The sequence below is a fragment of the Danio rerio genome, chromosome 10, assembly GCF_049306965.1.
Source record: "Danio rerio strain Tuebingen ecotype United States chromosome 10, GRCz12tu, whole genome shotgun sequence".
NCBI classification, from domain to species: domain Eukaryota; kingdom Metazoa; phylum Chordata; class Actinopteri; order Cypriniformes; family Danionidae; genus Danio; species Danio rerio.
Window position 1 is genome coordinate 50133164 of NC_133185.1, and position 21885 is coordinate 50155048.

The 21885-nt window shown below is 34.7% G+C and overlaps 2 protein-coding genes across 5 annotated transcripts in view; both read left to right on the forward strand.

Moving 5' to 3' along the window:
• myo18b (myosin XVIIIB) overlaps positions 1-6149 on the forward strand; it is a 673005-nt gene extending 666856 nt beyond the window's left edge. The window contains exon 36 of the transcript XR_012386577.1: positions 5924-6149. The gene's annotated coding sequence lies outside the window, so the exon portion shown is untranslated. The remainder of the gene's footprint in view (positions 1-5923) is intronic.
• On the forward strand, positions 1557-21610 carry gnsb (glucosamine (N-acetyl)-6-sulfatase (Sanfilippo disease IIID), b). Of its 4 annotated transcripts, none has more exons than XR_012385800.1 (14): positions 1557-1853; positions 4190-4249; positions 6898-7101; positions 7709-7774; positions 8037-8135; positions 10505-10672; positions 11184-11266; positions 12214-12332; positions 14456-14559; positions 14942-15043; positions 15177-15287; positions 15964-16071; positions 16919-17856; positions 20121-21610. XR_012385800.1 is itself a non-coding variant. In XM_021479111.3 (13 exons), exons 2-13 carry the CDS (start codon positions 4196-4198, stop codon positions 17066-17068), a joined length of 1368 nt encoding a protein of 455 aa, XP_021334786.1. In that variant the 5' UTR covers positions 1557-1853; positions 4190-4195; the 3' UTR covers positions 17069-21610. The 4 variants fall into 4 exon arrangements, 2 of the variants coding, with proteins under 2 accessions (XP_021334786.1, NP_956135.2); XR_012385799.1 differs by having other exon boundaries at positions 1557-1783; XM_021479111.3 differs by having other exon boundaries at positions 16919-21610.
• Positions 21611-21885: the final 275 nt, after the last annotated feature.

Consider the following 21885-nt stretch of genomic DNA (forward strand, 5'->3'; position numbering starts at 1 on the left):
CCAGAAGTAAAATAAAACAATTTTATAAAACAAGGGCAGCAAATATTCCCTGATCTTCAGTCACGTGTCACCTGCAATTATAAAACTATAACTATAAAACTATAAAATATGCCACATGACAGGTTACGATCTAGCAATAAAGCGCACATGGCCATGTTTGTGAAGCTTTTATTTTGTTATTTTACAGTAATTTGTCAAATATTTAAGTTTTTTTTTACGTTTATTGTAATATTTTACGTGTGGAAGTTGAAAAACAGGAATATCAAAATTTCGTCTGGCATATAAGATTACATCAAATAATATAAATAGTGTGTGCAACCTTTGTGGATGTAACAAAAGAGATTTTTATACAAATGTTTATATATTTTTTTCTTTTCATAATGTTTAATGTTATTATTTTGCATTTAATAAATTTATTTCATATGGTTTTATTAAATTCTGAAGCCATTAACTATGATTTTCTTATTGAATTTTGTGAGAAGTAAGCTGTTGCCAGAAATAATTAATAAATATTTTTAAAACATTACTAATGATATGAATTACTTTTAAAAAAACGTAGGAAAAAACAACTGCATTAAAAAGAAAGCGATTTTTATTTATTAGAATTTGCATTACATAATTTCCAAAGCTTGAGGTATGATTTGTTTAGTGTATAATTAGTCTTGTTAAATTTAATTCAAATTAATTTATTTTATTTTAATTAAATTTTATTTTATTGCTATTTTTTTTGTAATTTTTAATTAAATTATTATTTTTTTATTTTATTACTCTTTTTATTTAATTTAAATTTAAGCTATTTTTTATTGCTATTTTTATTTAATTTTTATTTTAATTAAATTTTTATTTTATTACTATTTTTATTTAATTTGAGTTTAAATTTAATTGATTTTTTATTTTATTGTAATATACTTTAATTTATTATTTTCAATTTAGTTCATTCATTCATTTTCTTTTCGGTTTAACCCCTTCATAATTAATTTAATTTAGTTTAGTTTATTTTTATATTTAATTTAATATAATTTATTTTTTTATTTTATTGTAACATTTTTATTGCTATTTTTATTAAATTTTTTAAATGTAATTTTTTTTTAATAAATTTAATAAATTTTATTGTAATTCATTTTATTGCTATTTTTCTTTTTTTTATTTAATACATTTTTTATTTTGTTTATTTAATTTGAATTTAACAACATTTTTTATTTTGCTATAATTATTTTTTATTATTTTCAATTTAATTCATTCATTCATTCATTCTCTTTTCGGCTTAGCTCCTTCATAATTTAATTTATTGTAATTTAATTTTATTATTTGTAATTTACCTTAAACTAGGTTTATTTTATTGTTTTTACATTTTAAATTAGATTAATTTAATTTAATTTAATTTAATTTAATTTAATTTAATTTAATTTAATTTAATCATGTGTAGCTTGTGTATTGTCATGGGTTATCATCGGTGTGCCCCTTGCTTCTATTTTAACAGTTGTGTTTATTGTTTTTTCCTGCTCGTCAGCTGTAGGTCAGGCTGCAGTCATATGACTCTCCAGCTCCACTTCCTCAAACAGCGCGTGTCTCCGCCGTGACTGTCCGCTTCTGCTCGACTCTCCAGCGGCTGCTCCGGCTCTGAGTGTCCGCAATGAGGAGCTCTCCGCCCGGTCAGTGGAGCTGCGGCTGCCCGCTGAAGCTGCTGGTGCTTTTCTTCTTCTTCTTTACCTGCGCTTTCAGCAGCAAAAACAACATCATCCTCATCCTCACCGACGACCAGGACGAGCAGATGGGCGGAATGGTGAGGAATTAGGGTCACATTACTGACAGCGAGTGTGGGATCACTGCCATCTTGGGCTGTTTAAGCAAAGGTCAGTCGCTAGAAGATGTGTTGTAGCAGTGCGGAGCATTTGTGAGCTCAACTTCTGAGGAAAAGTTGCCCCCATATATTTTACTAACACACACACACACACACACACACACACACACACACACACACACACACACACACACACACACACACACACACAGACTGCTCCAATTGTCCAATTGCAGGCATTTCAAAAGCATTATAACACTGAACACACCTATTACTGACGGTAAATGTAAAATTACTATTATTGTGTGTGTGTGTCTGTGAGTGTTTGAGATTGGTGTGTCTGTCTGTCCGTTTGTGTTTATTTGTTTGTTTGTGTTTGCGTGTGTGTCTGTCAGTCTGTGTGTGCTTGTGTATGTATGTGTGTGTGTTTGTGTTTGTTTGTGTGTGTGTGTGTGTGTGTTTGCTTGTCTGTCTGTCTGTGTGTGTGTGTGTGTGTGTATGCTTGTGTGTCTGCCTGTTTGTGTGTGTGTTTATGCTTATGTGTGTGTATGTCTGTTTGTGTGTGTGTGTATGCTTGTGTTTCTGTCTGTCTGTTTGTGTGTGTGTGTGTGTGTGTGTTTGCTTGTCTGTCTGTCTGTCTGTGTGTGTGTGCGCATATGTTTGTGTGTGTGTGTATGCTTGTGTGTCTGCCTGTTTGTGTGTGTGTTTATGCTTATGTGTGTGTATGTCTGTTTGTGTGTGTGTGTATGCTTGTGTTTCTGTCTGTCTGTTTGTGTGTGTGTGTGTGTGTGTGTGTGTGTGTGTGTGTGTGTGTGTGTGTTTGCTTGTCTGTCTGTCTGTCTGTGTGTGTGTGTGTGCGTGTATGTCTGTTTGTGTGTGTGTGTATGCTTGTGTTTCTGTCTGTCTGTTTGTGTGTGTGTGTGTGTGTGTGTGTGTGTGTTTGCTTGTCTGTCTGTCTGTGTGTGTGTGCGCATATGTTTGTGTGTGTGTGTATGCTTGTGTGTCTGCCTGTTTGTGTGTGTGTTTATGCTTATGTGTGTGTATGTCTGTTTGTGTGTCTGTGTATGCTTGTGTTTCTGTCTGTCTGTTTGTGTGTGTGTGTTTGCTTGTGTGTCTGACTATTTTGTTTGTGTTTTTGTTTGTTTGCGTGTGTTTGTCCGTTTGTGTTGCGTGTGTTTGTGTGTCTGTCTGTTTGTCCATTTGCAAGTTCGTATGTATGTATGTATGTGTGTGTTTGTGTGTGTGTGTGTGTGTGTGTGTGTCTGTCTGTGTGTGTGTGTTTGAGTGTGTTTGAGTGTGTTTGTCTATCTTTCTGTTAGTGTGTGTGTGTATTGGCATGTGTGTTTGTCTGTTTGTGTGTGTTGGTTTGTGTGTGTCTGTCTGTTTGTGTTGTGTGTGTGTGTCTGTCTGATTGTGTTTCCGTATGTGTGTGTGTGTTTGTTTGCGTTTTTGAGTCTGTGTGTGTGTCTCTGTGTTTGTTTGTGTTTGCATGTGTTTTTCTGTATTTCACTTTGTGTGTGTGTGTGTGTGTGTGTGTGTGTGTGTTAATTATTCCCAGTGCTGCCCCTAATAGTTCACTAACCTCAGTCTTAATAGTGCACTAAACCTAGTCGATTAGTCAGCTAGTGCACTACTCATGTAGTTGTTGCCTGATGTTTTAATAGGGTATATGCAGAAGTATGTGGAAGGACTTTTAATTTGTCAGTAACCTGAGTCAATTGCTTCCGGTGAACTGTTTGCCGTTATAAAATTGGCGCTGTAAGGTCTGATTTGTCTTTATAATATGAGCATTTGTTTTACCCCAGTATATTCGATGGAGCTTCTGCGCTCGTGTGCTGATCCTGACGGGCGTGTGCGAGTAAACTGCGTTTCATCTTGTTTTACGCTTGAGTAATAAATGAAAGCTGAAGTCTATTTAACTGATTATATTTTAATAACATCACAACATCGATGCTGTAAAAGGAAGCTTATAAATCTGAAAAAGTCACATTAACAGTTCACCAGAAGAGTATCAGTAAGGGAAGAAACACTAGCTCTGCATATACCCTATTGATGCAGTCTGCAGCTCCAGAAACCTCCTGTATCGCCTATCCTTCATGATCTGTGTGTTTTAGAAAGATCTTATGCTGCTGATCACATCATTAGGCTGAAGTGAGAGTGTGATTCACATCCTGTTATCAGTTCTGTGTGTGTTTGTGTTTGTGTTTGTGTTTGTGTTTGTGTGTGTGTGTGTGTGTGTGTGTGTGTGTGTGTGTGTGTGTGTGTGTGTGTGTGTGTGTGTGTGTGTGTGTGTGTGTGTGTGTGTGTGTGTGTGTGTGTGTGTGTGTAAGAGAGAGGGAGAAAGTAAGTGTGTTAGATGTTAACTGAATTATACGTTCTTTTCCTCAGACGCCGATGAAGAAGACGAGAGAGCTGATTGGTGACGCCGGCGCGACCTTCTCTAACGCTGTGAGTTTTCAGAGCTGGTGGATTACTTAGGAAATGTAATCAGATTACAAATTACTTGTCAAACATGTGTAGTCAGTAATATAATCTTCCAACCTAAACCACGGCGAATGAAGTTCTGCACAAGACTTTGAAATTAAAATGGTCGTGCCCAACTGAGTCTGGTTCTCTCAAGGTTTTTTTTCTTCACTCCCATCAGGTGAAGTTTTTATTCCCTCTCCGCTGTCGCCACTGCCTCGCATGGTTCAGGATTGGTAGAGCTACGCATCGATGAATTAGCTCTTCAGTGTTTGAACTCTCAGTAATGAATAAATCACACTGAACTGAGCTAAACTGAACTGAACTGAACTTAAACACTAAAACCTGAACCACACTGTTCCAGTTACTGTGACCATTTATGTGAAGCTGCTTTGACACAATCTACATTGTAAAAGCGCTATACAAATAAAGCTGAATTGAAATTGAATTGAATCTAGTAGATTACAATTTTATACTAACGTAATCTGACTACTTTAAGATTACATTTAGATTACTTTTTGGTAAACCTTATTCGATGTCATAGAATTGACATTATGGTGGTGTAATCTGACTATTTCTAGATTACATTTAGATTACATTTGTCTTGAACCTTATTTAACCTCAGATTAATTATTTTTGCTATGTAAAGTAATCTGACAACTTTTGGATTACATTTAGATTACTTTTATGCTAACCCTTATTCGATCTCTTAGATTATTTAATTTGGCAATGTAATCTGACTACTTTTGAATTACGTTTAGATTACTTTTGTGTTAAACCTTATTTAATCTCTTAGATTAGACATTTATGGCAATTTAATCTGACTATTTCTAGATTACATTTAGATTACTTTTGTGCTAACCCTTATTCAATCTGTTCGATTAAACAATTTGGCATTGTAATCTGACTTCTTTTGGATTAAATTTAAATTACTTTCGTGCTAACCCTTATTTGATGTCTTAGATTAGACATTTTTGGTAACGTAATCTGACTAATGTAATCTGACTTCTTTTGGATTACATTTAGATTACTTTTGTGCTAACCCTTATTCGATCTCTTAAATTACCCAAATTGGCAATGTAATCTGACTACTTTTGAATTAAATTTAAATTACTTTCGTGCTGACACTTATTCAATCTCTTAGATTACACAATTTGGCAATGTAATCTGACTACTTTTGGATTACATTTAGATTACTTTCGTGCTGGCCCTTATTTAAACTCAGATTAAACATTTTTGCAGTGTAATCAGACTTTTTTGGATTACATTTAGATTACTTTTGTGCTAATCCTTATTTAAACTGATTACCCATGTTGATAATGTAATCTGACTATTTTTGGATTACATTTAGATTACTTTTGTGTCAAACCTTATTTAATATCTTAGATTAGACATTTTGGTAATGTAATCTGACTATTTCTAGATTACATTTAGATTACTTTTGTGCTAACCCTTATTCGATCTCTTAGATTACACAATTTGACAATGTAATCTGACTACTTTTGGATTACATTTAAATTACTTTCGTGCTGGCCCTTATTTAAAATCAGGTAAACATTTTTGCAGTGTAATCAGACTTTTTTGGATTACATTTAGATTACTTTTGTGCTAATCTCTTAGATTACACAATGTAGTTTTGGCAATGTAATCTGGACCCAGTTGTCAAAAGCAAAACAGTGGGAATTTGGATCATGGATTGGATTAAATCTTGGAATTGGGGTTTTCAAAAGTAACAGAGGGATTTTGAGTTAAGATCAGACTATGTAATTCAATCTTACATTGGATTCGGTTCAGACCTGTCCTTTGGGTTGTTCAAAACTCAGATTAGGATCTGTTTGATTCAACAAACAGGATTATCCTGATCCCATCAGAAGGGTGGATTCAGTTTTGATTTATTTTTAATCAAAGAAACCAGATAAAATAAAAAAAGTAAAAAATAATTTTGTGAATGATCACAAACGTAATAGTTGCTGATGATATATAAATTCCTTCTTATTTGAAGCCTATGTGAAACATGTCACATCTAATGAGATATGGTAAACAATTTAACAGTATTACAGCAGTACTGTATCAGAACAAACAAACAAAAAAACTTAAATGTTTGTTGATTGCAGCGTTTCTGTTTCTTACCATTTAAACAAACAACGGCGGCTTGTGTCCGCTAGTATTTTGCCTACGTGTTGTTCTTTGCTAAGTCAGTAGGCTACACTGGTTCCATTTAAGGCTCTGGTAATCAGGATTTTTGGTAACACATTTTGATAAAGTAGTCTACATAAGAAGGGGGCGGGGCATGTCAGATACTAGAGAGCATTTGATTGGCCAGAAGATTGAGAAACTGAAGTATTTGAGGCAAAACAATCATTGATCCATTTAGACGGAAGAAGCAAACTTAAGATGTTTATATCAGATTAATATCTTCTAAATGTGATTTTAGTCACTGTTTTAGATATATTTAAGACTAACATACTGATACTAACATTTAAAACACTTTGTTTTCATTTCATGGGGACTTTAAATGCAAAATGAGGGGAATAACTGCAAAAAGGCCCACCCTTTGATGAGAAGAGCCACGTCTTTCACCAAGCTGGCTTCGGTCCTGTATAATGTGTGTTTGTGTGTGTGTGTGTGTGCAGTTCACCTCCACGCCGCTGTGCTGTCCGAGCCGCAGCAGCTTCCTGAGCGGCAGATATCCACACAATCATCTGGTGCACAATAACTCAGTGGAGGGAAACTGCAGCAGCGCCGCCTGGCAGAAAACAGCCGAGCCCTTCGCCTTCCCCGTTTACCTCAACAAGATGCGCTACCAGACCTTCTACTGCGGTAAATACCTCAACCAGGTGAGCTGAAGACGAGCAGCGCTGACCTCCGATACCTGCACACTCGGATACACACTGCACACATGAGCCTGAGATCTCAGCGCTCCTCTGATTTAAAAGAAATACTGTAAATAAACGTCAATAGTAAGAGTGCCACGGTGGCTCAGCAGTCAGCACTGTGGCCACACAGCAAGAAGGTTGCTGGTTTGAGTCCCGGCTGGGTCAGTAAGTGTTTCTGTGTGGAGTTTGCATGTTCTCCACGTGTTGGTGTGGGTTTCCTCTGGGTGCTTCGGTTTCCCCCACAGTCCAAACACATTCGCTATAGGGGAATTGTGTGTGTGAATGGGTGTTTCCCAGTGATGGGTTGCAGCTGGAAGGGCATCCGCTGTGTAAAACAAATGATGGAATAGTTGGTGGTTCATTCCGCTGTGGCGACCCCTGATTAATAAAAGAAAAAGGGAATTTTTTTTCGTGGCTTCACATTTGCATGGAATTGCTCTAATATTGTTCCACGAATAATCTTCATTTCTTTGGCTCTGTTATGTTAGAATGGGAAATAAACCTGCTGCTGTGTGTGTATGTGTGTGTCTGTGCGTGTATGCGTATGTGTGTGTGTGTGTGTGTTCAGTATGGCAGTAAAGACGCTGGCGGTGTTGCTCATGTGCCTCCTGGATGGGATCAGTGGCATGCGCTGGTGAGTTTGACACATGTTTAATGTATGTTTGCAGTTTATTTCTACATCACAGCATTGCCCAAACGGCTGAACACAATCAACATAAATTAACAAGACAGAATCATCTTCAATATGCAGATGGATTTTAGGAATGCCTAAATGTTGTTAACAATATTGCAGCCGTCATTCTGTCTTTGAAAGATAATGAACGCTCATCATCAGCCAATCAGAATCATGCATCCAGCAGTCATGTGGTATAAATGTTTCATGTGTGCGTCTGCAGGTGGGAAACTCTAAATATTATAACTACACTCTGTCAGTGAATGGGAAAGAGGAAAAGCATGGAGACAGCTATGAGAAGGATTATCTCACAGACCTGGTGGTGAGTGTGTTTAATGCTTTTAATGTACAGTAAATATCTTAATGTACTGTTATAGTGTGTTGTGCTTGCTTAAACTCCGTGAGGAATTACATAGATTAATTTTTATTTATATCTTTTATGTATACAAAATTATGTATACATTCTCTAAAAATAAAATTATATTCTATTTATATTTTTAAAACTTAAAAAATATTATTATATATAATATCTTCCTATTTTCAAATTGTTGTTATTGTTGTTATTATTATTATGTGTACTTAAAATAATTATTAAAAAATATTTTTATTCTTTTTCATTTTTTTAAAAATTAGGGTTAGTGTTCATTGTTATTATTAAACTTATGTGTATTTACTATAAAATAATAACTATTGTTTAATTAATTTAAAAAATGTAGTTATTTATTTTTATGTATATATAATAATATAAAAATAATAATAATTATAATAATAATTATTATTATTACTATTAAATTCATTTTTTAAATTATGTATTTATTTTTGATAACATTATTTATATTAATTTATTTTAATGTATTCATACTATAAAATAATTATTATATTATATTATATTATATTATATTATATTATATTATATTATATTATATTATATTATATTATTTTTTATTGCAAATTACTATAATTACTTATAATACTTTTATTTATTATTATTATTTATTTATTTTCTGTTTATTATATAAATAATAGTATTGCAATTGTTATTAAAATATTTATTATTATTATTATTTTTATTATTATTATTTATGTATACTGAATATTATATGTATATAAAATATTAAATAAATTATTTTATAATTATTCTAAAATATTTGTTTAAATTATTATTTTTTAGTTCTTTTTTCTTTTTATTTATTATCCCATTATTATGATTCATATTTATGTGTATAAAATATAAAAATAATTAATATTGTTATAATTATTCTTTTTATTTATTTTATTATTTCTTTTTATCTAAAAAATATACATTTATTATTATTATTATATTTTATTATACAAAATAATAATATTGTTAATAAAATATTTTACTTATTATTATTTTTTATACTAAATATCAAATATTAAGTATAAAATATAAATTAATGTATAATAATTATAATAAAAAATTGTCCATTTTTACTTCTTTATTATTAATATTTTTATTATTATTATTTATGTGTATTTATTATAAACTAATAATTATTGTTATAATTTTATATTATATATATTGTTATAATTATTCCGTCATTTATTATTATTATTTTTATTTAAACATAATGTAAAATTACTATTATTATTATTATTGTAAAAATATACTCTTTTGTTTATTTATTATAATTTTTTAAAAATATCATTATTTGTTTACAAATTTTTATATATTTGAGCAGTCCTGGAATGTATAGACTGATACAGAGTGCTGCATGTTTTACATGTCATTAAGTCACACATGTATTATTAGAAGCTAATTTGCACACAGAAGAGCTGCTGTTTATTTTATTATCAAGTCTCTTCCTGCTCAACCTGTTTAACATTTAAAAAAATGCATTTACTGTCAGATTAAAGGCTTAATTAGGCTAATTAAACAAGTCATCAGACAACTGTGGTTAGTTCTGTTGACAATAAAAACATATTTCTAGAGGGGCTATTAGTTTTAACCACAGTAGTCTTTCTATTTCCTCAAAAGTTAATCTTGTTAAGTTAATGCTGTGGAGAATCTGCTTGCTCTGTTGAGCATCACTTGAGAAACATTTGAAAAACACTGATATGCATTTATTTTATAATTCCGCTGTTTTCCTCGTAATGAAGCTGATGATGAAGCAGCACTTTCCAGGCTCATGAGGCTTTGCTTTATTCTGTTTCTGATGCTGAAACATGCTGAAATCCTGAGAGTTACTGTTTGACTACTGACAGGTGTGGCAGATCAACACTAGTGCAAACTAAACTCGACTAACAATAGAGTTAATCCACACATTCACTGCGTATTCTAGCTGTTAAGTGTGTGTCTGTGTGCGTGTGTGCGTGTGTGTATATATATATATATATATATATATATATATATATGTGTGTGTGTGTGTGTGTGTATGTATGTATGGTATGTATGTATGTATGTATGCATGTATGTATGTATGTATGTATGTATGCATGTATGTATGTATATATATATATATATATGTGTGTGTGTGTGTGTGTGTGTGTGTGTGTGTGTGTGTATATTTAATGTGTGTGTGTGTGTGTTTATGTATATGTTTTATATATGTTTGTATATGTATGTTTAAGTATATGTGTGTTTGTGTTCATATGTGTGTGTGTGTATGTGTGGATGTATATGTACATATGTGTATATATAATATTTGTGTTCGGCGTGTGTGTGCGCAGCTGAACCGCTCTCTGCATTTCCTGGAGGAGCGCAGTCCCAGTCACCCGTTCTTCATGATGTTGTGTCCACCGGCTCCTCACTCTCCGTGGACCGCCGCTCCACAGTACAGCGGCTCCTTCAGCGGCGTTAAAGCTCCGCGCAACGGCAGCTTCAACAAACCTGGAACGGTACACACACACACACACACACACACACACACTGCAGCTGAAAATACATAACCCAGCTTTACATATCTGAAGTCCTCATGAAGTCTACACTGCTGTGCTGTATGTCAAGCTGATGTGGGCGGGGCTTAGTTTTGAACATTGATTATTATGGGTTGCTATTGGTGGAGCTTGAGTGGGGGACAGGTGGACCCCGCCCCTCACACCAGTAAACACCAATCGGAGATGAGATGCTGAAGGAGATATTTCAAGTCATTTTGATTTAAGATTATGAGAATAATTTATTGCACAAATTACAGAAATTATCATTATTGATTACATAAATTACTAATACTGCATGTGTGTGTTTAGAATACTGTATGCATATGTAATAGATATGCTAATTAGATTCAGGATTGTGAGATAAATGTTTACAAACACAGCAATATTGCATAAACACACTGAAATCATCCACTTTATGAAATCATCATTATTGATAATCTGGCTGATTTCACTGGTTTTCCTCTGATTTCAGGACAAGCATTGGTTACTACGGCAACCTGCCAATCCAATGCCGAACAGCTCTATTGATTACCTTGACAACGCTTTCCGCAGAAGGTGAAGATCACTTCATTACCATCAATCTTTGTATCAGCATGCCAGTCAAAGGGCAATTAAACACGCCAAAAAGTGTGTGTCTGTGTCTGTGTGTGTCTTTGTGTGTGTCTTTGTGTGTGTCTTTGTGTGTGTCTTTGTGTGTGTCTGTGTGTGTGTCTGTGTGTGTGTCTGTGTGTGTGTCTGTGTGTGTGTCTGTGTGTGTGTCTGTGTGTGTGTCTGTGTGTGTGTCTGTGTGTGTCTTTGTGTGTGTTTGTGTCTGTGTGTGTCTGTGTGTGTCTGTGCGTGTCTTTGTGTGTCTGTGTGTTTGTGTATGTGTGTTTCTGTGTGTGTCTGTGTACAGCGTGTGTGTTTGTACTGTGTGTGTGTGTGTGTGTGTGTTTCTATTACGTAAATGTGTACTCTGTGTGTTTAGAATGTATTGTGCATGTGTGTTTACTCTGTGTTTTTAATGTGTGTGTGTGTGTAATTACTGTGTGTGTAATGTCTGTTTTCTGTTTTTGATATATTTGTATTGCATGTGGGTGTGTTTACTGTGTTTTCTGTGCGTGTGCGTACAATCTCTGTGCGTCTGTGCATAATATTTATGTGTGTGTCTGTGTGTATGTAATGTTGAGTGTGTTCACACTTTATTGTGTATGTGTGTATTATGTGTTCATGTGTGTATATGTAAGTGTGTAATGTTTACTATGTGTGTGTTTGTACTGTAGTGTTTGTTTGTGTGTACTTGTACTGTATTGTGTACGTGCGTTTACTCTGTGTTTGATGTGTGTGTTTGTAGTGTAGTGTGTGGGTTTGTGTTTGTGTGTACATCGTATGTGTTTGTACTGTGTATGTATGATTCTATTGAGTATGTGTGTACTCTGTGTGTGTTTAGACTGTATTGTGCATGTGTGTTTACTCTGTGATTTAATCGTGTGTGTGTGTGTGTGTGTGTGTGTGTGTGTTAGATGGCAGACTCTTCTGTCTGTGGATGATCTGGTGGAGCGTCTGCTGAAGAAGCTGGATTCAGTGAAGGAGCTCGACAACACATACATCTTCTACACGTCTGACCACGGATATCACACCGGTGTGTGCTCTCTCACACACACACACACACACACACACACACACACACACTTTTACTCAAACAAGCACAGTGTATATATAAATATATATAAGCTGCGTCCCAAATGGCACACTATACACTATGCACTCATGCACTATGTACTTCTGCACTTACACACTCAGCAGGATAGTATATGTATGTAGTGTCGTCCCACATGGCACACTTATGTATTTTTACTAAGCGGAAATTCAAACCGTTTCCCTGATGACGTTTGACTGTTGCCAAATCAGTGAAATAAACAACCAAATTATCAAATAATACCTGCCGTGAGTATAACCGCATTCACCATCGGGAGGCGCTATAATCACTCTCGTAGGAGAATTTTGCTTTCACCATCCAAAATAAATAAAGTTATTCAACATGTGCGGCCGATAGCTCCGCCCCTTCCGCTATGTGAGCAAACCTGCGGTCGTTGAGTGCGTGAAGTGTCCATCATTACACACTTCATTTTAGCGGCTGAATGAGTGCATCATCCGGGTAATTAAAGTGTAATTTTATATATATATATATATATATATATATATATATATATATATATATATATATATATATATATATATATATATATATATATATATATATATATATATTCAATTTCACTGTTATTTGTATAGCACTTTTACAATGTAGATTGTGTCAAAGCAGCTTCACATAGGAGATCATAGTGAATTGGAACAGTGTCAGTCCAGTTTTCAGTGTTGAAGTTCAGTTTAGTTCAGTTCAGTGTGGTTTAATAATCACTACTGAGAGTCCAAACACTGAAGAGCAAATCCATCCATGCGCAGCTCTACAGATCCCGAACCATGCAAGCCAGTGGCGACAGCAGAGAGGAAAACACTTCACCAATTGGCCAAAGTGAAGAATTAAAAAACATGAAGAGAAACCAGACTCTGTTGGGCACGAACATTTCTCCGCTGGCCAAATGTCTTGTGCAGAGCTGCAGTCTAGGCGCCGGAGGGTGGAGAACGCTGGACCTCAGCAAAGACTCGTCTGTCCCTGGAGCATCACAGGAATCAGTCTCATGCTCTCCACTCCTCCGTGACCACCACAGCAGCTGCTCAGGATACGGTCTGGTCCAGGATTATGGAAACCTTTGGATCATCTCGTCACAGGTCTTGGATCACGTCAGTGGCGCTGCATAGTCTGAGGGCCTCAGGGATGAGTGTCCCCAGGTGGAAATAGAGAATAAAGAGAAAAATAAATTAGTGAATATAGACGAGATGCAGAAACCTGTGTGGAGCACACTCATGTATCATACCGCTAAGTGATGCACTGAGTGTACGCTTTACTAAACAGACAGGTCTTTAATCTAGTTTTGAACTGCGAGAGTGTGCAAGAGTGTGAGCCTCGGACATCATCAGCAAGGCTATTCCAGAGTTTAGGAGCCATAAATGAGAAGGCTCGACCTCCTTTAGTGGACTTTGCTGTTCTAGGTGCTACCAGAATCCCTGAGTTTTGAGATCTTAAAGAGCGAGTTGGATTGTAGCGAGACAGAAGGTTGGTTGGATAAACAGGAGCTCGATTATTTAGAGCTTTATAGGTGAGAAGTAATATTTTAAATTCAATACGAAACTGAACAGGCAGCCAGTGTAAGGAGGATAACATTGGGGTGATATGATCATATTTTCTAGACCTGGTCAGAACTCTGCAAACAGAGCATTACAGTAATCCAGCCTAGAGTTCATAAAAGCATGGACTAGCTTTTCTGCATCAGAGATGGATAGCATACTTCGTGATTTAGTGATATTTCTCAGATGAAAGAAGGCAGTTTTTGTGACATGGGATATATGATTTTCAACAGTTAGATTGCTGTCTAATATAACACCCAGATCTTTTATAGTAGAGCTTGTGTGTATCTTTTATACATACATACATACATACATACATACTCCCTCTCACACACCTTAATAGAGGATGCTGGTGCATTACAGTAATCCAGTCTAGAGCTCATAAAAGCATGGACTAGCTTATCTGCAAGGTCATTTTTTGCTGTATTTCCTATTTATAATTGCATAAACAGCCCTTGGGAGATTTATTTATTTATTTATGTATGTATGTTTAATGTGTATGTGATGATTGTTCAGGTCAGTTCTCGTTACCCATTGACAAAAGGCAGCTGTATGAGTTCGACATCCGCATTCCTCTGCTGGTTCGGGGTCCAGGAATCAAAGCCAAACAAACACTTCAGGTCAGACCACTGAGACACACACACACACACACACACACACACACACACACACACACACACACACACACACACACATATATATATTTATGCACATAAATAAGCTATTTCTGCATCCCAGATCACATACCTGTGCACTGTTCTGTCATTTGGTTGTGTAAATTGTATGTGCATTCACACTGAAATATTATAAATAGTGTATAATTGTGTAGTGTATAAGTGCATTACTGCATAAGGGTATTAGCGTATATTGTAGTGCATATGTACATCGTGTGTAAGGGCATCGGTGTGTAGGGGTATTAGTGTCTAAATGCTTAGTGTATAAGTACATAAGTGTACAGTGTGTCATTTGGGACCCAGCTTCTAGTAATGGATGTCTGTGCAGTCTCCAGTGCTGAATATTGATCTCCCGATGACGATCCTGGACATCGCTGGAGTCAATCTGTCCACCGTCAACATGGACGGACAGTCCTTCCTGCCGCAGATGGTGAATAATCTTCAGCTCATCTTTATTTCTATAGCATGTTTACAATGTAGATTGTGTCAAAGCAAGTTTACACAGATGCTTCAGTCCAGTGTTCAGAGTGTGTGTGTGTGTGTGTGTTTGTGTGTGTGTGAAGGCCCCGTCCCTGCGTAACGGCACCGAGCGGCCCTTCTTCCTGGTGGAGTACACGGGTGAGGGATACTCGTCTCAGGACCCCAGTTGCCCCAAACTGGGCCCCGGCCTCGCTGTGAGTCTCAGTGTGCACGCACACACACACACACACACACACACACACACACGCACACGCACACATACACACACACGCGTGTATATTCATTCATTTTTCTTTAGCTTAGTCCCTGATTCATCAGGGATCTCCACAGCGGAATGAACTGCCAACTATTCCTGCATATGTTTTACACAGCGAGTGCCCTTTCAGCTGCAACCCAATTCTGGGAAACATCCATACACACTCATTTACACACACACACACACACACACACACACACACACACACACACTCACACTCATACACTACGGCCAGTGTAGTTGATCAATTCCCCTATAGCGCATGTGTTTGGACTGTGGGGGAACCGGAGCACCCGGAGGAAACCCACACCAACACGGGAAGAGTTGACACATAATAAATCTATTGAGTTTCCAGCCACAGGAAGTGACATCACTTGGATCGAGTCACATGCTTGAGTTGAGCAAAATTTAGAGACGTTGCTTTTTTTATTGTTAAAGTTACAAATATTTAAGAAAAGAATAAAGTTTCACAGGAGGCTGGATTATTTTGTCTTCAGTGTTGTGTGATTATCAGGATATTGTGATATGAGATTTGTCATTTTTCCCAGCCCTAACACACACACACACACACACACACACACACATGATCCAGCAGCGTCTGCTCTGTGTTCCAGGAGTGTTTTCCAGACTGTGTGTGTGAAGACGCCTTTAACAACACCTACGCCTGCGTCAGGACGCTCAAAGGCGCAAACCTGCAGTACTGCGAGTTCGCCGACAATGAGGTGTGTGGGGTTTTTGTTTACAATCTTATTATATTCATATTAATATTATTATTATTATATTGTTTATTATTATTATTATTATTATTATTATTATTATTATTATTATTATTATTATTATTATTATATTGTTGTTTTATTATTATTATTATTATTATTATATTGTTTATTATTATATTCTATTTGTTATATTCTATATATTATATTATTATTATTATATTATTTTATTATTATTAGTATTATTTTATTATTATTATTATTATTGTTGTTGTTATTATTATATTATTATTAGTGTTTATTATTATTATTATTATTATTAGTGTTTATTATTATTATTATTATTATTATTTTATTATTATATCATTATTTATTATTATATTGTGTTTATTATTATTATTATTTTATTATTATATCATTATTTATTATTATATTCTATTTATTATATTCTATATATTATATTATTATTATATTATGTTATTATATTATTATGTTATTATTATTATTATTATTTTATTATTATTTATTATTATATTCTATTTATTATATTCTATATATTATATTATTATTATGTTATTATATTATTATTGGTGTTTATTATTATTATTATTAGTGTTTATTATTATTATTATTATTATTTTATTATTATTATTGGTGTTTATTATTATTATTATTAGTATATTGTTTTATTATTATTATTATTATTATTATTATTATTATATTGTTTTATTATTATTATTATTATTATTATTTTATTATTTATTATTATATTCTATATTATTATTATTATATTATTATTTATGAATGAATGAAGTAAATAATGCTGAATTAAATCTGTGTGTTTGTGCTGCAGGCGTTTGTGGAGATGTACAACCTGACGGCAGATCCTCATCAGCTGGAGAACATTGTGAAGAAAGTAGATCCGTCACTGCTGCAGATCATGAACCAGCGGCTGATTAAACTACAGTCCTGCGCTGGAGACACCTGCAGAAACATCAGATGAGGATGATGATGATGAATACCGCAGGCAAACCTCACATACAAATCAAGATCTGCTGCTTTATTCATACACACACACACACACACACACAACAACAACACACACAAACACACACACACACACACACTCATACACACTCAGAGAAAACAACAACAATGATCCGCTTTGGTTTTATTTTGGTAATATGCTCATGTTAAACTCTCCTGCAAGTAAACAGGTACTTTTAACCATGTTTTGAATACATTCACCAGAACTCTGGGTCTAGCAGGAACACTTTTAGCTTAGCTTAGCATAGATCATTGAATTGTATTAGACCATTAGCATCTCACTCAAAAAAAAATGTGTTTTTTTTAAGCTCAATTTTTAAACTTAACTGGTCTGTAATATCAAGTAATAAGATGGAAAATGAAAAGTTGCTATTTTCTAGGCTACACGCTAAGCTAGTTACCTAGCTATTTTGAGGCTTTGCGTATTATTTTTCCGCTTGGTGCATGATGTAGCTACAGAAGAGTTAAGCTTTAACTAAATTATGGAAGCTCTTTGGTAATTTTTTTTTTCAGTGAGATGCTAATGGTCTAATCTGATTCAATAAATTATGCTAAGCTAAGCTAAAAGTGCTCCTGTTAGACCAGAGATTGACTAAATGGCTTAAAATGTGGCGAAACACTCCTGTTTAACTGCAGGAGAGTGGTAAATGAGCACATTTCAATTACATTAAATCATAAATTTAGTTCCAAAAAAAAAGTTAACAAAGTTCATCATTGATTCATATAATGCAGATATTTAAATAAGTCATCAGCTACAGGCACTTTGAGAGTCAAAGAAAACAACAGCAAAATAAATCCCTGTGGCTCAGTGAAACCATGTGCAAGAAAATTAAACATTATTCACAGCATAATTATCTTAAAGGGCCAGCGCAACAAAACTGGATTTAAAGGGGCAGCACACCCAAAAATGAAACTCACATTCAACCAATTTCTGGTTCTAGCAGGAGCACTGTTAGCTTAGCTTTGCATAGATCATTGAATCAGATTAGACCATTAGCATATCACTCAAAAATGACTAAAGAGTTTGGATAATTTAAACATTAGACATTATTACTACATAACTATCTTAAAGGGCCAGCTCACCCAAAAATAAATCTCTGTTTTCATGTAGTTAATATGATTCACATTAGTCAACCTTTAAAGCGTCATTTTAAGCAACAAAACTGGAGAATATGTTCAAGCCTGTTCGCACAAAACTGGATTTAAAGCGCCAGTACACCCAAACATGACATTAACTGACTTCTTCCAAACCTGTTTGAGTTTCTGATGAACAAAAAACCCCAAGATATTCTAAAGAAACAGCCATTGACTTCCTTACTAGGTACAAAAAGTACTTTTTTTTCAAGCATTCCTTAGAATATCTTGTTTTTTGTTTTAACAGAAACTCAAACAGGTTTTAAAGAAGTCAGTAAATGATGACAAAAGTTTTATATTTGTGTGTGCTGGCCCTTTAAATCCAGTTTTAGCAAACAGGCCTAAACATGTTCACCGGTGTTGCTGCCTCTAATGACGCTGTCTCTTTAAAACTCTTTTATATCGCTTAAATAATGTAAATAATGTTCAGCTTTTGGCACAGATCAATCAATTTGCTTTATAAAAGCTCCATGTATGGTCACGGGGGAAAAACAACAATAATATTACATCAGTTTAAAGAAACACTCCACTTTTTATGAAAAGATGCTAATTTTACACTTTCCTAAAGTCAAACAGGTCAGTTTTACCATGTTTTGATTAAATTCAGCCAATCTCTGGGCCTAAAAGGACCAATTTTAGTTTAGCTTAGCATAGATCATTAAATCAGATTAGACCATTAGCTTCTCACTCAAAAATGACTAAAGAGTTTGGATGATTATGGATTGGATTGGATTGTCAAATTGAATTATTAGACATTATTTACAACATAATTAACTTAAAGGGCCAGCGCACCCACAAAATGAAACTTCTTCATTTACTGGCTTCCTTAAACCTGTTTGATTTTTCTGTTGAACACAAAAACAAGATATACTGAAGAATCAAACATTGACTTCTGTAGTAGGAACAAAAAATACTCCTTTTTATTTCTAGCATTCCTCAGAATATCTTGTTTTTTTTTTTTGCTCAACAGAACCTCAAACAGGTTTAAAGAATCCAGGTAATGATGACAGATGTTACAATTTTGTGTGCGCTGGCCCTTTAAATCCAGTTTTGTGCAGACAGGCTTGAACATGTTCACCAGTGTTGCTGCTTATAATGACGCTGTTTCTTTAAAACTCTATTTTATCAGTTAAATAGTGTAAATAATGTTCATCCTTTTGCACAGATCAATCATTTTTCTTCATTAGAGCCTCATGTATCATCACAGGGGAAAAACAACAATAATGTTGGATCAATTTAAAGAAGCACTCCTTAAGTTTTTTTTTAAATATGCTCACTTTACACCCTCAAAGCCAAACAGCTGAGTTTTACCATGTTTTCAATACATTCAGCCAATCTCTGGACCTAAAAGGAGCACTGTTAGCTTAGCTTAGCATAGATCATTGAATCTGTTTAGACCATTAGCATCTCACTCAAAAATGACTAAAGAGCTTGGCTGATTTAAACATTGGACGTTATTACTACATAATTATCTTAAAGGGCCAGCGCACCCAAAAATGAAACTTCTGTCTCATTCAGCCGATCTCTGAGTTAGCTTAGCTTAGCATAGATCATTGAATCGGATTAGACCATTAGCATCTCGCTCACAAATGACTAAAGAGTTTGGCTGATTTAAACATTAGACATTATTACTAAATAATTATCTTAAAGGGCCAGCGCACCCAAAAATGAGACTCAATGTATGGTCACAGGGATTACTTTAGTTCTGCTTGTATGTGTGTTTTGTGGTTATAAAAGTACAGATTGACCAGCGTTTTCTGAATCACTAATTAGTTTCAGCTAAAATTCAGTAAAGGATGACAGAAGTTTGATTTTTTTTTTGTGTGTGTGTGTGTGTGTGTGTGTGTGCGCGCGCGCTGGCCCTTTAAATCCAGTTTTGTGCAGACAGGCCTGAACATGTTCACCAGTGTTGTTGCTTGTAATGACGCTGTTTCTTTAAAACTCTTTTATATCGGTTAAATAATGTTCAGTTTTTGGCACAGATCAATCATTTTGCCTAATAAAAGCTCAATGTCTTGTCACGGGAAAAACAACAATAATATTACATCAGTTTAAAGAAACACTCCACTTTTTATGAAAATATGCTAATTTTACACCCTCCTAAAGTCAAACAGGTCAGTTTTACCATGTTTTGAATACAATTAGCCGAACTCTGGGTCTAGCAGGAGCACTGTTAGCTTAGCTTAGCGTAGATCATTGAATCGGATTAGACCATTAGCATCTCACTCAAAAATGACTAAAGAGTTGGGCGGATTTGAATATTAGACAATATTTACAACATAATTATCTTAAAGGGTCAGCGCACCCTGAAACTTCTGTCTTCATTTAGTTCAAATTATTTACATTATTCAACCTTTAAAGAAACAGCGTCATTATAAGCAACAAAACTGGATTTAAAGGGCCAGCTCATCCAAAAATCCAACTTCTGTCACATTCAGCCAATCTCTGGGTCTAACAGGAGCACAGTTAGCTTGGCTTAGCACAGATCATTGAATCGGATTAGACCGATAGCATATTACTCCAAAATGACTAAAGAGTTTGGCTGATTTAAACATTAGACTTAAATTACAACATAATTATCTTAAAGGGCCAGCGCACCTAAAAATGAATCTGAGCTCAATGTATCATCACAGGGATTACTTTAGTTCTGCCTGTATGTGTGATTTTTGACTCTAAAAGTACAGATTGACCTGCATTTTCTGAATCACTAATGAGTTTCAGCTCATTTTACTGAAGGAAATAAAGCGGAGGGTAAATAAACAGCAAATGTTTATTTATTTTTTTGGTGAACTGTCTCTTTAAAAAGACTAGAAATTAAAATTCTGCACACTTTACTCACCATTATGCTAGAAACACAAAAGTGGACGGATTTACATTCTATGCCAAAGAAAACATAGAGGTTTGTGTGAGTAAATATTGAGGGAAAGGTGTTAAAGTGAATGTATTTACAGCCTGATGGTAGTTTTGGCTGCAATAAATCATTTCTGAGGGATTTCTGGAAGTTTACTGGCTTCACTTCCACCTCATGCCATTGATTTTTCAGCACTTTTCACGGTAAATGAACCAGATGGAGTGTAATTTACCCTGTGCGTTTTAAGTTGTTTGGTTTGATCTTTATGTCTGTGGTTGTTTTATGATGTTTTTCTTCATGTACTGTGAATTAAACTTTACTGTGAGCAGATCTGCTGGTTTTAATGCGTGTAGCTTTAGCAAAGGGAGATGGTCGGATGTTGAAGGGAATTGTTGATTTTAATCTGAAGCCTGATTGTGCCTGATGTTTTGCACTAAAGCAGTGTCTGTGCCTTTTTGTACGATACAAATGTCTAATTTTGACTAATCAATAAATTTACTACAAAGAAAGAAATGATTTGTTTGATGCAAGTTGTTGCAACTGTTCTGTCGCAGAAAAGATTCATTGAATTCTTTAAAATGCATTGCTTTAAATAAGGGAAAATAACTCAAACTTTTATTTTACAATAAGTTTAATAATGCATTAAAGATAGAAGCATTTGAAATTGTTGTTGTATTTTTTGCATGTAAAATAATCAGTTCTGTGAGTGAAAATGCCTTGTTGATGCCAGAGGTCAGAGGAGAATGGCCAGACTGGTTCCAGCTGATAGAAAGGCAACAGTAGGCAGG

What these genes read in the sequence shown, in the direction of transcription:
- gnsb (NM_199841.2), top strand. Translation starts at nt 1,634, where the DNA reads ATGAGGAGCTCTCCGCCCGGTCAGTGGAGCTGCGGCTGCCCGCTGAAG. An exon ending in GGGATCAGTGGCATGCGCTG is followed by an intron (nt 7,775 to 8,036) that starts GTGAGTTTGACA and finishes GTGCGTCTGCAG; the next exon opens with GTGGGAAACTCTAAATATTA. An exon ending in AAGCCAAACAAACACTTCAG is followed by an intron (nt 14,560 to 14,941) that starts GTCAGACCACTG and finishes ATGTCTGTGCAG; the next exon opens with TCTCCAGTGCTGAATATTGA.